The 22000-nt window shown below is 36.4% G+C and overlaps 1 protein-coding gene across 1 annotated transcript in view; it reads right to left on the bottom strand.

Moving 5' to 3' along the window:
• The window catches only part of LMBR1 (limb development membrane protein 1), a 195809-nt gene that overhangs the window by 85563 nt on the left and 88246 nt on the right, over nt 1–22000 (bottom strand). Inside the window, exon 5 of the mRNA XM_006871291.1 lies at nt 10753–10856. Coding sequence (XP_006871353.1) covers nt 10753–10856 — 104 coding nt within the window. The remainder of the gene's footprint in view (nt 1–10752; nt 10857–22000) is intronic.

Below are 22000 nucleotides of genomic sequence, written 5' to 3'. Positions count from 1 at the left end.
AAAAAAAGTATTGTTACTAGGGTTCCAGTTGATATATGTATGGTTTTATTCCAAACGAAACATGTTTAACAACATCGCTATGATCAGTGGATGGCTGCAGACAGTTCTCTCTAATACATTTGGCTTCGTCTCCTTAAGGAGAATGTGAATCAAAACCATCACATGAGATGCCATTTTTCCCCACCAGGATGGCTATGATCAGAAAACAACTAGTGTTGGAAAGGATGTGGTGAAACTGGCACACTCATGCATTGCTAAAGGAGTTTCAAATTGGTGTATTGTTGTTGTTAAGTGTTGAGTCGGTTCTAATTCATAGCAACCCTGTATAGAGTTTCCAAGACAGAGCTTTGAACTGCTCGAACCTGCCGACCTTGCAGTCCAACGCATTAACCTACAGCACCAAATCAGGACTCCAAATTGGTATATACAGAATGCAAAACAATGTAACTCAGCCACTCCATTCAATACCCTAAAGAACTGAGAGCAGAAACACACACAGATACTTGGACATCACTGTTCATTGCAGCATTAGTCACAGAAGCCAATGGGTGGGGGGAAAATCAAATGTTCATAGATAAACAAAATGTGGTCTATCCATACAATGAAACATGACTCAGCCATTGAGAGAAATTAAGTCCTGAGACATGCTACAACATGGATGAACCATGAAAACATGCTGAGTGAAGTCCGTCAATTACAAAAGGACAAATAAGGTCCCGCTTAACATGATAATTTCTAGACTTGGTAAATGGATGCAAACTAAAGTTTATTAGTGGTTACCAGGAGTAGGAGGGAGATAGAAAATGTGAATCATTGTCTAGAAGACAGAGAGTATAAGTGTAAAGGTGAAGAATAAATTTGGAACCACATTTCTCTGTTGTTCTACGGTGAATGCACAACATGAGAAATTTTAATTAATTTCTAAACTGTACATGTAAAAATTGTTAAAATGGTACATGTTTTGTCATATATATTTGTACCACAATTTTTAAAAAGACAGGCTGGAGCCAATTTATCTGGAGTTATATAAATAAGGTTATGGGTTTTCGATTTTATTTTGGTGGCAATGAGAAACCATCAAAACACTTTAAAGAGGTAAGTTATAAACATCTGTATTTTTTAAGAAAAAAGTAACTCTGCAAACTAGTATGAAGGTTACTTTGTATGAGGAAATGACTAGAAAGTAAACCACAGTCAGATAGTAGTTTATATACAATATGAAGCCTGAACTAAGATAATGGCAAAAGAAAATAGAAACCTTATTCAGAATACTGAATCACAGTAATATTATCTAAAGCAGTAAGCTCTTACCACAACATATGGCACCTCATTAAATCTCTTCTAAAAAGATAGAAACATAACTTATCAGAAATATAATTTAATTAATTCTAAAGCATTTTTAAAATGGAACAAAAATCATTAAAAGAACAGATAAGTCTTCCTGATATTTAAAAAAAAAAAAAGAGTTCAAAAAGCTGTTAAAGCCCTTTACAAATCTATTTTAAAACTTCAATATTTATGAAATTATTAATGCTAATTAAGACATGAAAAGAAATGTTAACTATCAAATAACTCAGTCAAAATAACCTTTAAATCTAATATTTAAATGTTCATTTGATTAAGTAGCAATCTTAAAACTTCTTCTTTCCCTGTATTCCAAGAAAGATAATAAAATGTTTCCTATAAAACTGATCATTGCAGTACATTTAATTCTGATTTATTCTTATTTTTTCAGTTTTTGCCTGCAAATCTTATTTTTAATCACTAACAGATGATAGATTATAGATATATTTTAACATTTTGGCTGTTTTAAAGTTTGATCTCTTAAGAATAATACAAACTTTCCTTTATAGATGAAAATGTTTTTTCATTAACTGAAATGTGTAAACCAATAAATATTTAATAATGTAATTGTTAAAGACATAAACTTTAAAGAAAAGTAGGTACATATCTCAAACTAAAAAATTGCCTAATGTCAAAATTATCAAACAACCTACAGCTTTTGATAAGCCTGACTATACAACTTTTATTTTGGGCCTACTAATGAACCAAATAAATATATTATAAAGTAACATACCAAATTTCAGCTATGTACTGGCAAACATTTCATAGGGATTAGAGCATTAACATTGTGATATGCTGAATAAATAACTTTATAGACACATAAATATGGGTTTAAATGCCAAATAAATATAAGATTTTAACACTCCAAACTCTAGCCTCTTTGGTGAGATCTTGCTCTGCAGACCTGTGGGTATAACAATTACAGAAGAAGCTTTCTAGTCAGCATTCAACTTGACATTTAATTTTACTTTCAAATCAAGTTCATTTTAACCGAGGAAGAGGATCTTTTAATCCCTCCCACAACAGAAATTTTAGAAGACTCTGACAAGAATTATTTCCACAAAACTTCTTCATGAATATTGGAAGCACTAGGGCCAATTTAATTGAAAATATAATTACTTTAAAATCTGAACCTGGTGACTTTTTATTTTTTTCTTACCAAAACTTTTTCTCATTTAACAAAGAGTCCTAAATTATGAGACATTAGTTAGCAAATTTAATGATCATATAAAATAGTTTGGTAAAATTATATTGCTGTAAGATAAAACAGATTCTTTCTTTAAAAATAATAATAAAAGCTGACTAAACATCAATGTAGTTTTCATATAATTTTGTTACATATAAAATACAATCCTATGCAAATTTTCCTAATATGTAATTATCAAATTTGATGTAGTTGATACAATGAAACACCTAAAACAATTACTATTTCTAATGTGCAGGTTTGGTACTTTACAAACAGATTAAATGAGATTATTCTTTCAGTAATCCCTTCAGGTTAAGTCTTGCTAGCCCCATGTTATAAATGTAGACATTAAGAAATGTAGCCAAAGTCAAAGAAATAGCAAGTAAAAGATTCAGGATTTAAACCCAGGTCTTCTGGATGCTAAAGCTCACTTTTTCTTTACTATTGTTTTATGCAACTACACAATCTTGCTTTAACTGTGGAATTCCTTTTTTTCTTTTATAAACAGTAAAAACAATGAAAGTACTACATAATAGTCCATTTCAAATGTTCACACCATCAAACATATACAGGAACTGATTGATAATGTACTTTTAACAAGCAATTGCAGTTTAATAATAACTGGTAATTATAATTCAAGTTATAATTTCATTCCCACCAAGGCACAATTATAGTTAATATAGTGATAAAATTAATAATTCATGAGCTAAACAATTTTTATTTAAAAATCTTTATAAACTCAAATTTTGTTTTAATGAAATAAATGTACTTAACAGATTCTCTGAGCCAAGCGTCGATGTTTAAAATGGTTACTTGATATTCCTACACTAGAATAATAACTCCAAAAGGAATCGACCTCAAGTATAATAACACAATCAGAATAGGATATTTTGGAAAATAATCATTCTCATTCATGCTATTTCTAAGAAATAAACTAATGTTCCTTCTGGGGTGTGTGGGGGGGGATTATATTAACAAATTATCAAATGATTTTTTTCTTGAAGGTGTTGGGAAAATCAAATTAACACATAACAATAGTTAGCTAGATATGACTCCATTTTCTGTAATAAACACCAAGATCAAAACATGACCCAAGTTAAATTTCCTTGAAGGGGTCTCAGCAGGAGTTTTCCTTTTTGTATGTGATTTCCTCTCACCCACAAAAACCATGCCAAATATGCGCATGTGCCACTAACACTAAGCAGCACTTCCTTAATCACTCATTTCCAACAATTTATGGATGATCAGTGGCAAAAAACGAGCAAAAATAATGAAAGAATGCAATGAAAGCTCACTGAGACAAAGAGACTTGGACTTCCTACTCATTTCTGTGTCTCTTTAGAATGGAGGCCTGAGACAAATTAGCCACTGGGGGAAAAAAGTCATCTGGTCATAAAATACAGTACAAGGTCACTTTTATGTAAGTTTGCCAAAAGGGACATAAACCAGGACAATTTCAAACTGTGACACAGGATAGAAACATATTAAAAAAATCTTTGTTCCTCCTCTATTGTGCTGTCATGTTGCTCAGCTTTATGGACATTGCAAACGCCAGCACAGAACTCTTCGCTTCCACCTGGTCAATCTAATTAATTAAGAAAGGAAGTTACCTCAAATGTTGTACTTTTTGCTTTTATTATTAAGCACTTCGTTTGAAGTTATAGGAGTTAACCTCTTAATCCTACAGACCGTGTGTTATGTTCTGAACATTTTGGGATGTCTGGATAGTTTGGATAATTGGTCAGGATGTTGCTGTCGCTTTTGTTAAATTTTGTGCCATACCTTCAAATGAAAGGTAAATAGAAAGGTGACTACAGTATAAGTTGACTCCCAGAAAAATCTTTGGTCTATGACTTAATCTGCCAAGAAACTTATGTACCAATCATAGAGTCGATTTTCTTTGTCCACTTTCATTATGTTGTTGGCTCTTTCCTTCATACATTTTAATTCAAAGGTAGATGCTAAAATAGTATGTGAACCTTTAGAGTTCATTATGAAATAGGAAAACAATTTCTGACACTAATTCAGAAAATTCAGAGTTCTTTTCTGAGGCAAAACAGAAAAAATTGTGCAACTGGTTTGAGGAGTGATATGAACAGCAACTTTTGTCAATAGATGTTTGTCTAATCCTAAAACCCAAGTTCTCTGGTCAACAATTGATAGTGATCAGTAAAAGATAATAAGGAGAGAATACTCTATAGCACAGTTAGAACCAGCAGAACTTCATAATCAGAGATGGAAAATTAAGATGTACGTGTGGGGTCAAGTTCAAATTCACATGAACATATACACAGCTTGATAGACTATGCAAAGATAACAGTGAAATAATCAAAATTTGATAAACATTCAATTGCTCAAAACAAGTCAGACTTTCAAGATAAAAGTTAGTTTATGACTAAAAAATTTTTACTTTATCTAAACCGTCTATCTTCTCTTGCACTTGCAAATTATTTAAAAAAAAAAAGGCACAGTAAGGAGATGGGCCTAATAAAATAGAAACATGCACCATAGTAAGGAGAGAGAAGAAAGGCTATTTAAGGCCCTTAAAAGACATAGTCAACCCCCTAGGCCTAAAATGTCCTGTTTGAATTAACATAGTGGTTTAATTAAAAACTAAGTAGAGAATTCCACTTAATTTGATTTTCAATTCAAGCTCCGCATCCGCCCATGGCTAGTGGCCAATTTCCGCATCTCAGCACAATATGCAAGAAGCTGTTTTAAAATCGATTGCCCAGGGGAATCAATGGGAGTATGGTGGGGCCATATGCCATTTAGGGACTACACCAGACTTAAACATAGTAAAACAGTACCTGGAGGGTGGTCAGAGGAAAAGAAGGAAATGTAACTGAACTATATTACAAGTTTGTCATTACTCAAATTACTGTGCTTAATCTACCAATTAAAAGTGTTTTCTAACTTCTCTGTAGCATCACCTCAGAAATTAGACATACCAAACTTAACCAGTGAGCAAACGCTTTAAAATACCTGAATATATATATTTGCCAGCCAACTACGGCAAACATTTTTATAATTGTAGTCAGTCAAAATATTAACTTCAATGAGGTTAATAATTCTAATGTAACCTACAGTACTATACAAAGAATTATGTATCCCAAGAAACTTCATTATTTAGAATCTGTACAGGTAAATACCAAATGATCTTATATTAAAGAAAGAGACACTGTAGAAAGGCTCAAACCTGTATTTTACATAATTAGGCTTAACTATATAATGCTGTTGTTAAGTGCCATAGAGTCAGTTGCAACTCACAGTGACCCTGTACTGGGTTTCCCAGGAGAGCTGGTGGGTTTGAACTGCTACCCTTGTGGTTTGCAGTCCAGTGATGACCTATTGTGCCACACCAGGAGTCTATAATATGCTAGTAACCCTTTTAACTTTCATGTAATTGATTTTAAAACTGAAAATATGAATTTTTTAAATAATATGCCATATTACATTTATTTTAAAGATTTTCAAACTTTCTGTTGTTACTGTTGTTGTTAAGTATCATCAAATCTGTTCTGGCACATAGCAACCCTGTATAGTTTCCAAGGACTGGCTGGTAGATTTGAACTGCTAACCTTGTGGTTAGCAGTCTGGTGCTTATCCTACCGTGTCAAACCAGGACTCCTTTTCAACTTTCTACTAGGGTCTAAAATGCACAGTATCTTCAAGCAGGTCTGTTACAGTATGCTATGTTTAATGCAAAAACTGATTTATTCTGCTTTAGCACATACGCTATAAAATACGAGGAAAAATAATTTGAATTCTAAAATTGCCTAAGACTGTTGTGAAAAATCAAGAACCGACTTTACTGCATTCAGTTACTTCCTCATGATTTCATATAACACTGATATGCTGCCTAGACTACTTATTAGTCAAAACCACTTACAGACTACCTTTAGGATAATAGCTAACATGGACTGAGCAAAGTCCTAGACTACGTGCTCCACATAAATAATCCATCTCACTTCATCTTTACAGCACAGTAAGGATAAATACTTAATAATGACATTTCACAAAATTTTACAAAAAGACAACCTAAGGTGTTTAGATGGATTAAGGAATTTGCCCAAGATGCCCAGGCACTCTAAAACCAACGTTCTCACCTTCACCTCTTCAATCTCTCTTCTATGGTCCCCTCCCCTCAGCATATCAGTAAAATCAGCATCCTCTACTTGAAAACTATCCTATCTGCTCTACCTTCAAGCTACAACTACATCTTCATCCTTTAGTAACACTGTTGTTGTTAAGTGCTGTTGAGTCAGTTGTGGTGCATAGTAATTTCCAGAATAGTGGCTGGTAATGAGCAGCACAGTGCTCACCCTACAGTGCCACACGAGGACTCCCTAGTAGCATTAGAGACCAAAGTCTTTAATTTGGTCTCTACAACTTGCATTCATTCCTCTATCCAACTTCCCAGTAGAGATCAATGATAGCAATCCTGGACCCCGCCATGGTGCGCTCCTTTTGATAATCCTTTGCTCTTTGGGAGAATTAACTGGATTGGCAATGTCATTTCTACTTCACATTCGTCCAACAATTCAGTCACACCTGAAATCATAAAATGCTTTTGGCGACTCTGAAGGAATCTGGGCAGATGACCATCATCATCAAAGCTGTGCTCAGAGAAGAATCTTCTTTGAATAGTGATAGATGTTAGAAGTAAAAATTTTAGAAGGAACAAATACTAGACACTAAATATCTTTAATGATGTTTTTGGATCCTTCTTCAAGCTGAATTCTCAATTTTGACCTCGTATCAATAAAGAGTAGCAAGATAAAAGTGACAAATGTCACTAAGTTTTTGCTTTTTTGTTTTTTTCTTATTCTAGAGAAGGCTACTAGTCGTGCTACAATAGATTTAGCCAAATCTATTTTCTCACAGATTAACTCACAAGAGGGAGGAAAATAACTCAGAGGCAAGTTGTCTGTCGATATTGTACACTATTGCTTTTTAAAAATTTATTTAATAACAATCTATTAACAATCATCAATAATTTTCATAAAAAATAGAAACTAGGTAGATACTAAACATATCTAATATGAGAATAAAAGTTTACCAACTATATTCTATCTTGGTGGCATGGTAGGATAAGCAGTTCACAGGAAAAAGATAAGGCTTTCTGCTCCCATATTTACAGCCACAGAAACCTTATACAGGATCGCTTTGAGTTGGATTGGATTTAATGGCAGTGGGTTTTGGGTTTTGGAAGCTTACACAATGAGGTGAAGGTGTCAGACTTCTGGGTATTTAAAGCCAACGTCAATGTGGCAATTTTAGAGACTTCGGATGAAAGTGTTTCAGAGGCAGGTGGGTGGCTGATTGAGCGTTGTGATACCTCTATGAAAGAGTGTCCCACACTGTGAAGGGCACATACTCCTTTCCTCAGTGATACAGACAACACTGAAATGTGCATTTATCTCTAAAGATACTTAGATAAAACAGTAGAGGCTACTTTTGTGAGCTTCCTGTTATCTATAGAAGAAAATCCAAATGACTTTTCAAAGTAGTCAGGACCTTCATGATTTGGCCCCAACTAGCTTATCTCTCCTATGTCCTGGTGTGGCGCTGTGGGATAATGCGCAAGACTGCAAGGTCAGTTTGAACTGCAAGGTTGGTGGTTCAAGCGCACCAGCCGCTCCTAGGAAACCCTATGCAGGTCACATTGAGTTGGAATTGACTCAACACACTTAACAACAACAAGCTATCCTTGCACCCGAATCTCTAACCATCAGTCATACCAAACCAGTGGCCGCTCCAGCAATTCAATCAGAACTCCATGCCCTGTTCAAATCTACAATGCTACAATACTAATGAGGAAATTCCTACTCATCCTTCAAGACTCCTCTTGTTAAGCCTTTCCAGATTCCCGACACAGATCAAGGCAGTCAGTCCTTTCACTATCTGTCCTCATACCTTGCTATTTTAAAACTTACCAAACAATACATTATATGTTTGTAATTATGTTGTAAAATACATATCTAATTTCTCCCACTGCATGTTTATTGAAAGAAGGAACCCCGTCTTTCATTTGGGCAGCCAGAAAGATCCCAAAATAGCTTAACAACTATTTCTTAAAACCAGTTAGATGACTTACTGTTGAGTCAATTCTATGGTAACCCACGTGTTCCACAGCATTTTCAGTGGTTGTATTTGGGGAAGTCTTTCTTCTGCAACTACTCTGAGTGGACTCAAATCTCCAATGTTTAAGTGAGTATCCAAGCACATTAACCATTTGCACCTTCCAACTAAACTTCTTCAACCCACCGACCCTACAGACAGAGTAGGACTACTCTATAGGGTTTCCGAGGCTGTGAATCTTCACATGAGCAGACAGCATCATCTTTCTTCCACGAAGTAGCTGGGAGGTCAAATGCTGACCTTGAAGTTAGCAGCCCAATGCTTTACCCACTACACCACCAGGGCTCCTTCCTATATTTCTTGTTGTTGTTGCTGTTAGGTGACATCAAGTTGGTATCAACTCATAGCAACCTTCGGTAACAGAATGAAACACTGCCCGGTCCTGGGCCAACCTCACATTCTTTGCTATGCTGGAACCCACTGCTGCTGCAACTGTGCCAGTCTATCTCGTTGGGGGTTTTCCTCTTTGTCTCTGACCCTCCACTTCATCAAACATGATGTCCTTCTCCAGGGACTGATCCCTCCTGATAATATGACCCAAGTATGCGAGATGAAGTCTGGTTATCCTGGTTTCCAAGGAGCATTCTGGCTGTAATTCTTCCAATACAGATTGGTTTATTCTTTTCGTGGTCCATGGTACTTTTAATATTCTCCTCTAATACCACAACTCAAATGCATCAATTCTTCTATGGTCTTCTTTATTCATTGTCTAACTTTTACATGCAAATGAGGTTATTGAAAATACCATGGCTTGGGTCAGGCACACCTTAGTCCTCAAACTGACATCATTGCTCTTGAACACTTTAAAGAGGACTTGTCTTAATGTTTTAAAATTTCATTAACTAAATAAATAGCCATCAAAATCTTTGGCTTCATGGAGAGATGGAGTGGCTGGGACTCTGGACTCTGGGAGGGAAAAGGGCTATGTGTTGACGGCCTTTGGCTGTTTGATGATGCATGCAGGGAATTGTAATCATTGCAATAAGATAGGATAAGATAGGATGAATGTAAAGCTAATGTTCTCCCATATAAATTATCACATAATTCACAATAAAAACTAAAAAAAAAAATCTTTGGCTCCAAAATTCTACAGAAATTGACTCTCATTGACTCTTTCACTGCACCCGTCAATGTACATATCTGAAATGTGTTGCACTTAATATGAAATCAAAAGTCACAAAACGCTACATAAATGATTATTTTCCTAAGACCTCAATGAAAGTTTTATAAAATAAATAAAACTTCATAGTTTACAACTTCTATGATAAATTTATTCTGATATTAGATATATAAGATATATATTTAGAATATATGGAATGATATAAATTTAGAATATCTGTTAGGCCTCCCCCTTCAAGTTCATGATATATCATTCCATATATCAAAATATGAATAAAATGAAAAATCTAAAAGATAGAATGTGTCTATAATTACTTGAACTATAGAATTCATTTTGCCAACCTTGAAAGTCACTTAAAGTATTAACTACTGTAAATCTTTGCATTTGTTGGTGTTTTTATATGCCGTTGAGTCATTTCCAACTCACAGTGAACTTGTACAGGGTTTCCAAGGAGCAGCTGGTGGGTTTGAACTACCAACCTTGTGGTTAGCAGTCCAGTCCTTATCCTTACCACATCAGGACTCTGTAAATCTTTGCCTAATATTTCAAAAATGTTTAGCAAAGTTCTCCATAGGCTATAAATAGAAACTTGTTGCTTCACTTTCAAGTAAAATTAAGTTATTACCACTTGTAAAGTCCTGTAAGATGTACTTGCAAAGTCTCCCAGCTCTCTTACCTCTAAACTTCCTATATTTACCAAAATCACTAACACACAGTATCTTGGGAGTTTGAAACCACAATGGGAGTATGTTTAACTTTATAAGATGCTGCTATCCTGAAAACATTGGATATGAAATCATTTTTTCATCAAAAGATATTTTAAGAGTTTTAGAATTTCATGTCATGCTTTAAACTACAAGACATATCCTAAAGCAGGAATTTTTGTTTTTTTCTAGTTCAATGTGAATATTCATTTCTTCATTGAACAAATTTAACTTTCAAAACATGATTCACTTACCTTCTTTAGGCCAGCAAAACCTTCCGATTCCAGAAAGAAAAAGGCAAAGGGCATCAACACAAATAAACAAAGGTTGGAAAAGAGAGAAGCAAGATTCCACAAACCTATAAAGGGAGGTAATTTTAAAAAGAAGAAGGGGGGGGGGGAAACAAAAGTATTAACATTCTTTTTTAAAGAAAACTACTAAATTGTGGTTTTAATCAAAGATCTATACATTTTAAATAATCAAATAAAAACAAGCAAATGTGAACTTGAAGGGGGAGGCCTAACAGATATTCTAAATTTATAAATCAGAAAATAATTACATATTCACAACAGTTTTAACTTTGTAACATTTACCTGTTAGGAGAAGACACTATGAAAACCCATGATTTTTCCTTATGCACTAAAACAAATTCAAATTCACTAAAGAAATAGGCAGAGATCCAAAGGTACAACTAATTTAGACAAACAGGCACCTGAATATTTAAATTAGAGCCACTAGCATTTATTGAGCATTTAATAAATGCCAGATACTTTGCTAACCATTTTACATGCGTAATCCCATTTAATTTAAGCCTCATAAAAACCCTAAAAATAACAATTAGTATTTATTGCACTCTTATGTGCCCAGCACTATTCGAAGTGATTTACAGATACCATAGTAACTCATTTACTCTTCACAGCAATCCTATGACTTAAGTAACATTATTGTCTCAATACGACAGAAGCAGAGAGATTATGTAATTTGCCAAAATTGCATAGCCAGCAAGTGGCACATCTAAATGCAATTACTGAGATTTTTTTTTAGGTTTATATTAGTTTTAGTAAGCAGTTCAAAGTGGGAAGAAAACAGTAAAAAGAAGCAAGCAAGCTTGCATAACCCTTTCCCTTTTTGACACAGTCTGCGCTCTTTTGTAAAACCACAATAAATGGACATGAAAATGATAAGAATGTTGCTGCCGTTGTTGCTAAGTGTCCTTGAGTTGGTTCTGACTCATAGCATCCCTTTATGGGGCTTCCGAGATAGTAAATCTTTGAGAATGCAGAAAGCCTCACCTTTCTCCCACAGAGCAGCTCACTCAAGCTGCCAAACTAGTACTTCCCAGACCAGTGCTTATCCTACAAAGCCACTGTGCTCACAATAAGATCAGATGTAGAACAGAGAATTTTAATCATATCACCAGGGAAGTTTTGGGCCCAAATTCTAATATTTTTTATCAGTAAACAAAGTTTCATTTAAAAAGTTTTAAAAACCCAGGTAACAGCCATTGAGCTGATTCTGCGTCACAGTGCCCCTTACTGGATGGAGCAGAACTGTTTCCTAGGGTTTCCAAGACAGTAAAGATTTAAGGAAGCAAACGGTTTCATCTTTCTTCTGAGGAGTAGCTGGAGGGTTTGAACCGCTAACCTTTCAGTTAGCAGTCCCACACTTAGCCCAATGCACCAGTAAGGCTTCTTTGAAATTTAATGGCATGTTCAAAATAATGGCTATAAATTTAACAAAATTATCAAATCAAGAGTCAGTGGTCATCTAAAGTGCGATTATTTTTCTCTCCCTATCTGGAGAAAAGAAGAATGAAGAAAATCAAAGGTGCATTGTAAGACAAATGAAGCCCATGAACCCTCAGTCTCTATGACCCTGAGACTAGGAGAACTGGAACCCAGCTACCACTGTTAACCTGCCTGAAACGGATCACAAGAGGGGTCCTGGATAGAGTGGGCAAACATGCAGAAAAAAACTCAAAATCAGAAAAAAAGATCCTGAATCGATAGACACTGGTGGAATCCCCAAGACTATGACACTTAGGAACCCTTCAAGCCTGGAACTGAACTCACTCCCATGTATCATCTTACAGCCAAACAACAGGCAAACCTATCAGGTGAACAGTAACAGCAGGGAGATATGTAATCCGTAGGACAATCAACCATAGGAGATCAAAAGGGCAACATTTATCCAAGGATAAAGAGGGACCACTGGAAACGATAAACTGAGGGGAGAAGTGGAAAGATTGTCGTTACACTGTGGGGACTGCAATAAACATCACAAAACAAAATGTGTATGAACTGTTGAATGGAAAACCACCTTGTTCTGCAAACTTTCACCCAAATGACAATAAAAAGTCTTCATAAAATCAATGAGCTGCATTTAATTATAATTCCATGTTTATGAAAATGGGCAATCAATGTTCTTTTAACACATTTGTTTATCGGCACTATTCACAACATTAGAGATAAAGTAATGAAGATGCATACAAGTTTCATAAAGTTTACATTTTGGATAAATATAGATTCAATGTGAACCAAGAGAACTATTCTGGTTACAGATTACCACGTATGTTTAGTAATTACCCTAAACCTTTTCAGGTATAAACAAAAAAGAATGGGGTATAAACAAAAAAGAATTTAGTGTATGTACAGATTAACTAAGTTTATTTTTTTTGGTAAATAATAAAATTAGTAAAATCAATGTTCAGATTCTTGATCAAAAGTGTATGTCTGATTATATATACTTGTTTAGGAGTCCTGGTATGCTGCTACTGGATAAGCACTAGACTGCTAACCATAAGGAGTCCTGGTGTGGTGCTGCAGGATAATGCACTGGACTGCAAATTTGCTTTGAACCACAAGGTTGGTAGTTCAAACTCACCAGCCACTCCTCAGAAACCCTATACAGGGAGGCTATGAGTCAGAACCACTCGACAGCACTTACCAACAACAAAAAGCTAACCATAAGGTTGGTGGTTCAAACCCTTGGAAGCCCTATACAAGGTCACTATGAGTCAGAACTAACTCAAAGGCATTTAATAACACTTAATAACACGGACAGGTTATTTCTAAAACATGAGTGCCTATAGCTGTAGCTGGAGTCCTGGTGTGGCGCTGCAGTATAAGCACTGGACTGCTCATCACAAGGTCAGCAGTTCAACCATCAGCGGCTCCCCGAAAACCCCATGTAGGGTTGCTATGAGTTGGAACTGACTTGACGGCACCTGACAATGTAGCTGTTGAATATTAAATGAGACAATGCAGGTATAACAATTAACACAATGCACTAGATAATCTTCTTTTATTAAGTCACAACACTGGTTGGTGGTTTGTGCCGTGGAGTTGATTCCGACTCATAGCGACCCTGTATAGGGTTTCTGAGGCTGTAAATCTTTACAGGAGCAGAATGCCTTCTTCTCTTTCTCCCACGGAACAGCTGATAGTTTTGCATTGCTGACCTTGCAGTTTACAGCCCGATTCGTAACCACTACAGAGACTACTAATTTACAGAGCTATTAACTAAAATTAAATCAAACCCACTGCTGTAGAGTGGATTCTGATTTACAGTGACCATGTAGGGCAGCGTAGAACTGGCCCACAGTTTTCAAGGCTCTAATCTTAATAGAGTAGTGCTGGTGGTATAGTGTCTAATGCTTCAACACTGCACTACCAGATCTCTTTGCAGGCTATTAGCGACTATGTAGTAGCACTATACTTTCTGAGTACCCATGCTGACTTTTTAGGTTTTCTTCCAGCTCCCTTTCTGCCAGGTGCATTAGCACTTGTTTCTTGTTAGTAGCAGTTGGCATGTGTCCTGCAATAACCTCTCCCCTCCTTGGCTGTTATTTTCTATACTGCAACTTCAGATAGACTATGAGTAAAAGCGCCATGGAGCCACTGTAAGATAGCACTGGGGCCCAACGTCGCTTAGAACCATGAGGTCGGCAGTTAAAAACCTACCAGCTGCTCCTCGGAAATCCTATACAGGGTCGCTATATGACAGCACTTAACAACAACTACAAAAACATTGTTTTTGTACAATGGATGGTACACACAATTAAGTGTTGGATACTAACTAAAATGTTGAAAGTTCATATCCACCCAGAGCTGTCTTAAAAGAAAGGCCTGTTGACCTACTTCTAAAAAATCAGCCACTGAAAACACAATGGAGCACACTCCTACTCTGACACACATGGGTCATCAGGAGTCAGGGCCAACTTGATGGCAGCTAACAACAAAAGTATCAACATAAGTGGGTCTAGATCAAAGCTGTGTCCCTCAGGTAAAGTTCATAACCTTTTACGCATGGCTTTTGACCTCTATTTTAACTGTTTACCAGATCTTTACCCTTAAGAAAAACACACACACACATATATTTGTATAGCTAGTACAGTATTTATTAATGGTACAAACTGGCAAGGAATAAAGAACTTGTACTCAGTGATTATCTCTTCTACGATGTGCGTACAAAGAAGGAGGCAGCTAATAGGATCTACTGTGGTGCTGCAGGATAATGCGCTGGACTGCAAGGTCAGTTTGAACCACTAGGTTGATGGTTCAAACCCACCAGTTGCTTTTGGGAACTCTACACAAGGTTGTTATGGGTCAGAACCAACTCAACAGCACTTAACAACAACATGACCACAGTTATATGTGGTCTTTAAATATACAAAAGCAAGAGTATCTTCATGTGGAAATTTTTAATGAATTTGATAGTGATTGTTGTTGTTGTTAGGTGCCATCAAGTCAGTACCAACTCATAGCATCCTTATGCACAGCAGAACGAAACACTGCCCGATCCTAGGCCAACCTCACTACTGTTGCCACACTTGAGTCCACTGATGCTGCCACTTGGCCAACCCATCTCATTAGACTGGAATGGATGGAGATGATTAGAGTGATAGCTAGTGTATTTTTAGGTCATCTGCTGTATTACTAGGGGTATGTTGTTGTTAGGTGCCGTCAAGTCAATACCAACTCATAACAACCCAATGCACAACAGAATGAAACACTGTCCAGTCCTGTGCCAACCTCATAACCGTTGCTCTACTTAGGCCCACTGCTGCTGCCATTGTTTCAATCCATCTCATTGAGTGTCTTCCTCTTTTTCACTGACCCTCCACTTTATACCAAGAATGCCTTCCAATTTGAGGGGCTCATCTTCTGGCATTACATCTAACAGTATTCTGGTGCTCTTCATCATGCTTCAATATTCAATATTCTGGTGCTACCTGACAGTGTTCCACTGCTAGTCACAAGGTTTTTTTCATTTGGAAGTAGTCTGTCTCTCCTTCTTAGTCTGTGTTAGTCTGGACACTTAGCTGAAACCTGTCCATGATTGTTGACCCTGCTGGTATTTTAAAATACTGGTCTCATAGAGTCCAGAATCACAGCAACAAGCAAGCTACCACAGTATGACAAACTGACAGATGAGTGGTGGGTATCAGTGTCTAGGTAACTACAAAAATTGTAGATAAAACACAGCAAAAATATGTGAAAGCTTAAAGACTAAGATTTTTTATCAAAGCTTTCTTTTTACATTAATTATACTTTTTTTCTCCGAGAGTCATTCATTGCAGTTTTTTAAGTCATACAAAATTAGCATTTTGCTCTTATTTTTTTTCTCATTGTTGCTTTAGGTAAAGTTTACATTGCTGTTGTTGTTAAGTGCCGTCGAGTCGGTTCTGACCCATAGTGACCCTGAGCAGGGTTTCTGAGGCTGTAAATCTTTACGGGAGCAGAAAGCCTCATCTATCTCCCGTGGAGCAGCTGGTAGTTTCGAACTGCTGACCGTGATATTGGCAGCCCGATTTGTAACCACTATGCTACCAGAGCTCCTTTAAGCACCATCAAATTGTGGCAATCACCACAATGTATCAGTATTCTTTCTGTTTCCTCCCTGCCCCCCCGTTCCCAGTCAACTGGATTGCCTACTCCTTCATGTCTTCTCATTTTTAGTTTTTGGTAATGTTGCCCGTTTGGTCTCATATAGGTGAGTGGATGTAAATGAATCAGTGATAAACTCCAATCCATGCAAAGGAATGGCCAGGTTGAAAGTCTCAAAATAGTTGTGGTAGGTGACAGAAGTAAAAAAAAAAGTACATATTACATGGTTGACTTTGATAAAATTCTAGAAACTACATTCTCATCTAAAATACAGAATCAGTGGCAGCCTAGGGATGAGGAGTCCTGATGTGGCACGTGCTATAGGATGTATAACCTGGAAGGATAATCAGAAGGTCAGTGGTTCAAACCCATCAGCAATTCCTCGGAAACCTTACACAGGGTCACTATGAATTGGAACTGACCCAACAGCACTTAACAACAACAATTGATTGTTAGGATTTTAACTTTTCTGGGATTTCCAAGAAAGTTACCTCTAGATATATGATATACATTATGGCACGATATTATTCTTCAATAGGCCAGAGAATCATGGCTGTTATATGTTGGTGTGTTTAGATCTGGTGGAAAATAAAGAAATGCCATTCTTAAATCTTTTATATCAAAAAAATAAATACGACTATATTACAATTATACTCAATTTATAAAACATTTAATCCAATTTAAATACGCTGCAGTCCTTTCAGAACTGTAAAAGTATATGTCTAACATATCAGACATAATGGATGTGCTAGAGACTTTAGGGGACTACCCTGAACTCTTACAAGACAGGTTCTCCATTTTACAAATGCCCTTAAAATACATTCTTACCCCAGAGGAAGTACCTAAACGACTAAGACATTTACTTTAATCTGCTACAATGTAGTTAGTCAAAACAAATTCTATCATTTCCTACACTTCTCATATTCTTTACAGATGCATGTGATTTTTATCATGGTAAATCTCCAGATCTATGTTCCATGAATCATGGATCATGTTTCTCTTCATGTTTTTATTTTATTATTATTATTCCCCAATGTCTACTTTAGTGTTGCTTATGTTGTTATTGTTAAGTGCCATGGAGATGCTTTTAACTGAAGACCTTATACAGGGTTTCTAAGTACTGGCAGGTGGGTGTGAATTACCAACCTTGTGATTAACAGTACAATGTTAATCCCACAGCACCACACCAAGACTCCATTTTACTGCTCAGGATGAGTTCTAAAAATGAACAATATGACATTCTATATTGATCAATGTTAACAAGGAAACACACCATAAAGAAAAATTCATGGGCCAAATGAAGGAAGCAGTTGACAAATAAAGAAAATCACAGTATATACAATAGAAAATAATTACTTTGAACAGTTTTATCGAGTTATAATTGGCATAGACTGCATATACATGAGTCTAGCAAAATTAGAAATTATCAAAATGTAATGGAACACATAAACATTGGTATCCCAAGTATTAGTCAGCTGAAATGGACTGATACTGGCCATTTGAATCTGGCAATCATATGGTTTACTAGGCCAGTAATAACAAGTTGAGGAGTAATGGTGTCGTATTCATTATCAAAAATAACATATCAAGATCTGTCTTGAAGAACAATGCTGTCTGTGATAGGGCAATATCCATATGTATGCCTACAAGGAAGACTAATTAAGACCACTATTATTCAAATTTACGAACCAACCACTACAGCCTATGATGATGAATTTGAAGAATTCTACCAAGTTCTTCAGTCTGAAATTGATCAAACATATAATCAAGATGTACTGATAATTACTGGTGACTGGATGCAAAGGTTGGAAACAAAGAGTAAGGATCAGTCATTGGAAATATGACGTTGGTGACAGAAATGATGCTGGATGTCACATAGTAGAATTTTGCAAGACCAATGACTTTTTTATTGCAAATACCTTTTTTAAACAACATAAAGGATGATTATATAATGGGCATCACCAAATGGAATACACAGAAATTAAATTTACTACATCTGTGGAAAGAGACTGTGAAAACGCTCTGTATCATGAGCCAAAACAAGGCCAGGGGAAGACAGTGGAACAGATTATCAATTGCTCATATGGAAGTTCAGGTTGAAGCTGAAGAAACACGTCCACAAGAGACAAAATATGACTTTGACGATATCCCATCTGAATTTAGAGATCATCTCAAAAACAGATTTGATGCATTAGATACCAAAGTCCAAAGACCAGAAGAGTTGTGGAATGACACCAAGAATATCATACAGGAAGAAAGCAAAAAAAGGTCATTCAGAAGACAAGAAAGAAGGAAAAGATCAAAATAGATGTCAGAAGAGACTCTGAAATTTGGTCTCCAGTGAGTTTGTACAGAATTAGTATTATTTCTTCCTTCAATATTTGATAGAACTAACAGTGAATTACTCTTGACCAAGAATTTTGATTGTTAAAATGTTTGAAATATTCCCACAATATTTGAGAGAATTTTAGTAGTTTGTACCTTTCAAGGAATTTGGCCATTTCTCAAACTTTTTTAGCATAAAGGTACTCACAATATACCCTGAAGGAACCCTGGTGGCATAGTGGATTAAAGGTTGACCTGCAAACCACAAGGGTGGTGGTCCATACCCACCAGCCACTACACAGGAGAAAGATGAGACTGTCTGCTTTCCTAAAGATTTACAGTCTTGGGAACCCTAAGGCTCCATTCTACTCTGTTCTATAGGGTCAGTGTGAGTCAGAATCACTTGGTGGCACTGGATTTCATTTTGGTTTGCATACACCCTGATTACCATGTTAGTACTCACAGAATCTGTAATGCTGTCTGCTCTGTCATTCCTGATATTCATAAGCATCTTTTTTTCCCTCTTGATCAGTCTGGCTAGAAGTTTGTCAATTTAATTGATTTGCTTTTTTCTAGTTCACTGATTTCTACTCTTATGTTCGTAAGCTTTCTTTTTCTTACTATGAAATCCATTTGCTTTCTTTTTTCTAGTTCCTTAGGATGGATGTGCTATGGGAACTGATTTGGAACTTTTTTTTTCATTCCATTTTTGCAGATGGAGATTTCTATCTTCTCCCAATTCCTTCTGCCTGACAACTTCTCTTAACATTTCCCGTACATATCTGCTGGTGATTTATTTTCAGTTGTGCAAAATGAAATGGTCTTTTACTTTTGACAAGTATTTTTACTGAAAATAAAACTAGATTGGCAGATTTATGTTTGGTTCCATCACATCCCCCCGCTTTCTTTCAGTACTTTACAGATGTGGCTCTACTCTCATCCATCCAATTTGTATTGTTTCCTACAAGAAATACACTGTCATCCCTATCACTGCTCCTCTATTTTTAACATGCCTTCATTTTCTAGATACTTGTAAGATTTCCCCCTTATCACTGATTTTTAGCAACCTGACACTGTACATTAGTGAAGTTTTCCTCATATTACTTGTGCATAGGGCACACGAAGTTTCTTGTTGCATCAACAAGTTTATGGCATTGTTAAGTACCGTTAAGTCAATTTCAACTCATAGCGATCCTGTATAGTTTTGACTTGATGGCACTTGACAACAACAACAACATAGTTTCCTAGGATCACCTTGTGGGTTTGAACTTCCAACCTTGTGGTTCACAGTCCGGCTACAGTGCCTCACCAGTAGGTTTACAGTTTTCAACAAATTTTGAAAATATTTTGTCATTTATTTTTCAAATATTTTTTCTTAACCTCTGTCCTCCAGAAACACCAACTAAATCGGGTCAGTTTTGGGTCAGGTTTTTTTTTGTTTGTTTGTTTGTTTTTCTGTTTCAGTTTGGGCAGTTTTTATTGTAGGTCTTCAAGTTCATTGGAGTCCTGGTATGGTGCTGTGCGCTAATGTGTCAGACTGCAAAGTCAATTAAACTGCATGGTCAGTGGTTCAAGCTCACCAGCTGCACCTTGGAAACCCTATACAGGGTCGTTATGGGTCAAAATCGACTCGATGGCACTTAACAACAACAAGCTCATTATTCTTCAATGTCTAATCTTCTGTTAATCCAATATATTTTCACATCACATATTATATCATCTCTACAATATAAATCAGTTCTTTTTTACATTTTCATGTCTCAAGATGTTCATCTTTATTCTACCTTTCTGGAACATATGCAATACAATTGTACAAATTATTTTAATGTGCATGTCTACTAATTCTAACGTTAAGTGTTAGTTCTGAGTCTGTTTTAATTAAATGAATTTTCTGCTCATTCTGGGTTGCACTGTCCTTCTTGTTTTCAGCTACAGGTTCAAGGTAGGTGAATGGATCCCCAAAGATGTCCACATCTTAATCCCCAGAATCTGTGAATACGTTATTGTTGTTAAGTGCCGTAGAGTCAGTTCCAACCCATAGCGACCCTGCTTAGGGTTTCCAAGGAGCGACTGGTGAGCCTGAACCATCGAGCTTGTAGTTCAAATGGCTTTGCAGTCTGGCACATTAACCCACAGCGCCACACCAGTGAATACGTTATACTACATGCAAAAAGGGACTTTACAAATGCAACAGATATGGCCCTTAAGGCAGGGAAATAAGAACAGCCTATTAGACTACCCATGTAGATAATCTAGCCACATATACCCTTAAAAGCAAAAGACTTTCTCCAGCAAGCATGTGATAAATGTACAAGAAGAAAAAGTTAGAGAGGAGTTACCTACAGTCACATTTACTGAAGTGGGTCATATAGAAAGCATGAGACATGAGGCAGGAAACTTATAGGAGGAAAGATTGGCAAGCAGCTGGTAGCTAGAAAGGAAATGAGGGTCTCAAGTTGACCACCACAAGTAACTGAATTTGACAACAACCATCAAAATATTTAAAAATCCAATTACAGTTAAGTATTCAATGTACTTCATATACTGTAACAAAACCAAGGTGTTAACACAAAAAAGAGGACACAGTCAAGCCCACACAGACTTGAGACCTAGAAGCTACAAGATAATAAATGTATGTGTTTTGGGTTACTGGTTTTGTGGTAATGTGTCACATTAACAATAGAAAACTAATATAGGAGCCTTGTACAGCTCTCTGGGGCTCTTTCTCTGTGCAACTCAGTCCTTTCCAGGACTCTGGGCTGTGAAGTCTAGCCACTCTAACCTCTTTCGTCTTCTCAATTCAGAGAAATCACTTAATCTCACCTGGATTCCACTCTCTGCACTGCAGCCTGGAAACTCTCCAAGGGCTACCTTGGAGCAGTCCTGGGACTCATCTCACTGTTTCCCATCTCTAAGGGATTATTGTGCTTCATTGCCTAGGTTCTCTTGAAAACCTAATTCTTTCAGCTCCATCTTGGCCAGATTATACAAATATATTTTTTAAATAGATTTTACAATGTTTCTCCACTAAAACGTAAAAATGTTCTTAATTTTTTCTTACTCCATGTCTGAGCCCTAGTATTTTGATATAAAGAGTACAAGAAAAGCCTCAGACAAAAAACATCGTGTCCTTCACTGTGTATCCTAATGGAACTATGAATCTTAAATTTAAAAAAAAAGAACTAACCTTTAATTGTTGTTGTTAAGTGCCTTCGAGTCGGTTCCGACCCATAGCGACCCTGTACAGGGTTTCCGAGGGTGTAAATCCTTACGGGAGTAGAAAGCCTCA

Source organism: Chrysochloris asiatica, unplaced genomic scaffold, assembly GCF_000296735.1.
Source record: "Chrysochloris asiatica unplaced genomic scaffold, ChrAsi1.0 scaffold00166, whole genome shotgun sequence".
Taxonomy (NCBI): Eukaryota; Metazoa; Chordata; class Mammalia; order Afrosoricida; family Chrysochloridae; genus Chrysochloris; species Chrysochloris asiatica.
The sequence above is the reverse complement of the archived record's forward strand: the minus strand, read 5'-3'. Positions and strand labels throughout refer to the sequence as shown.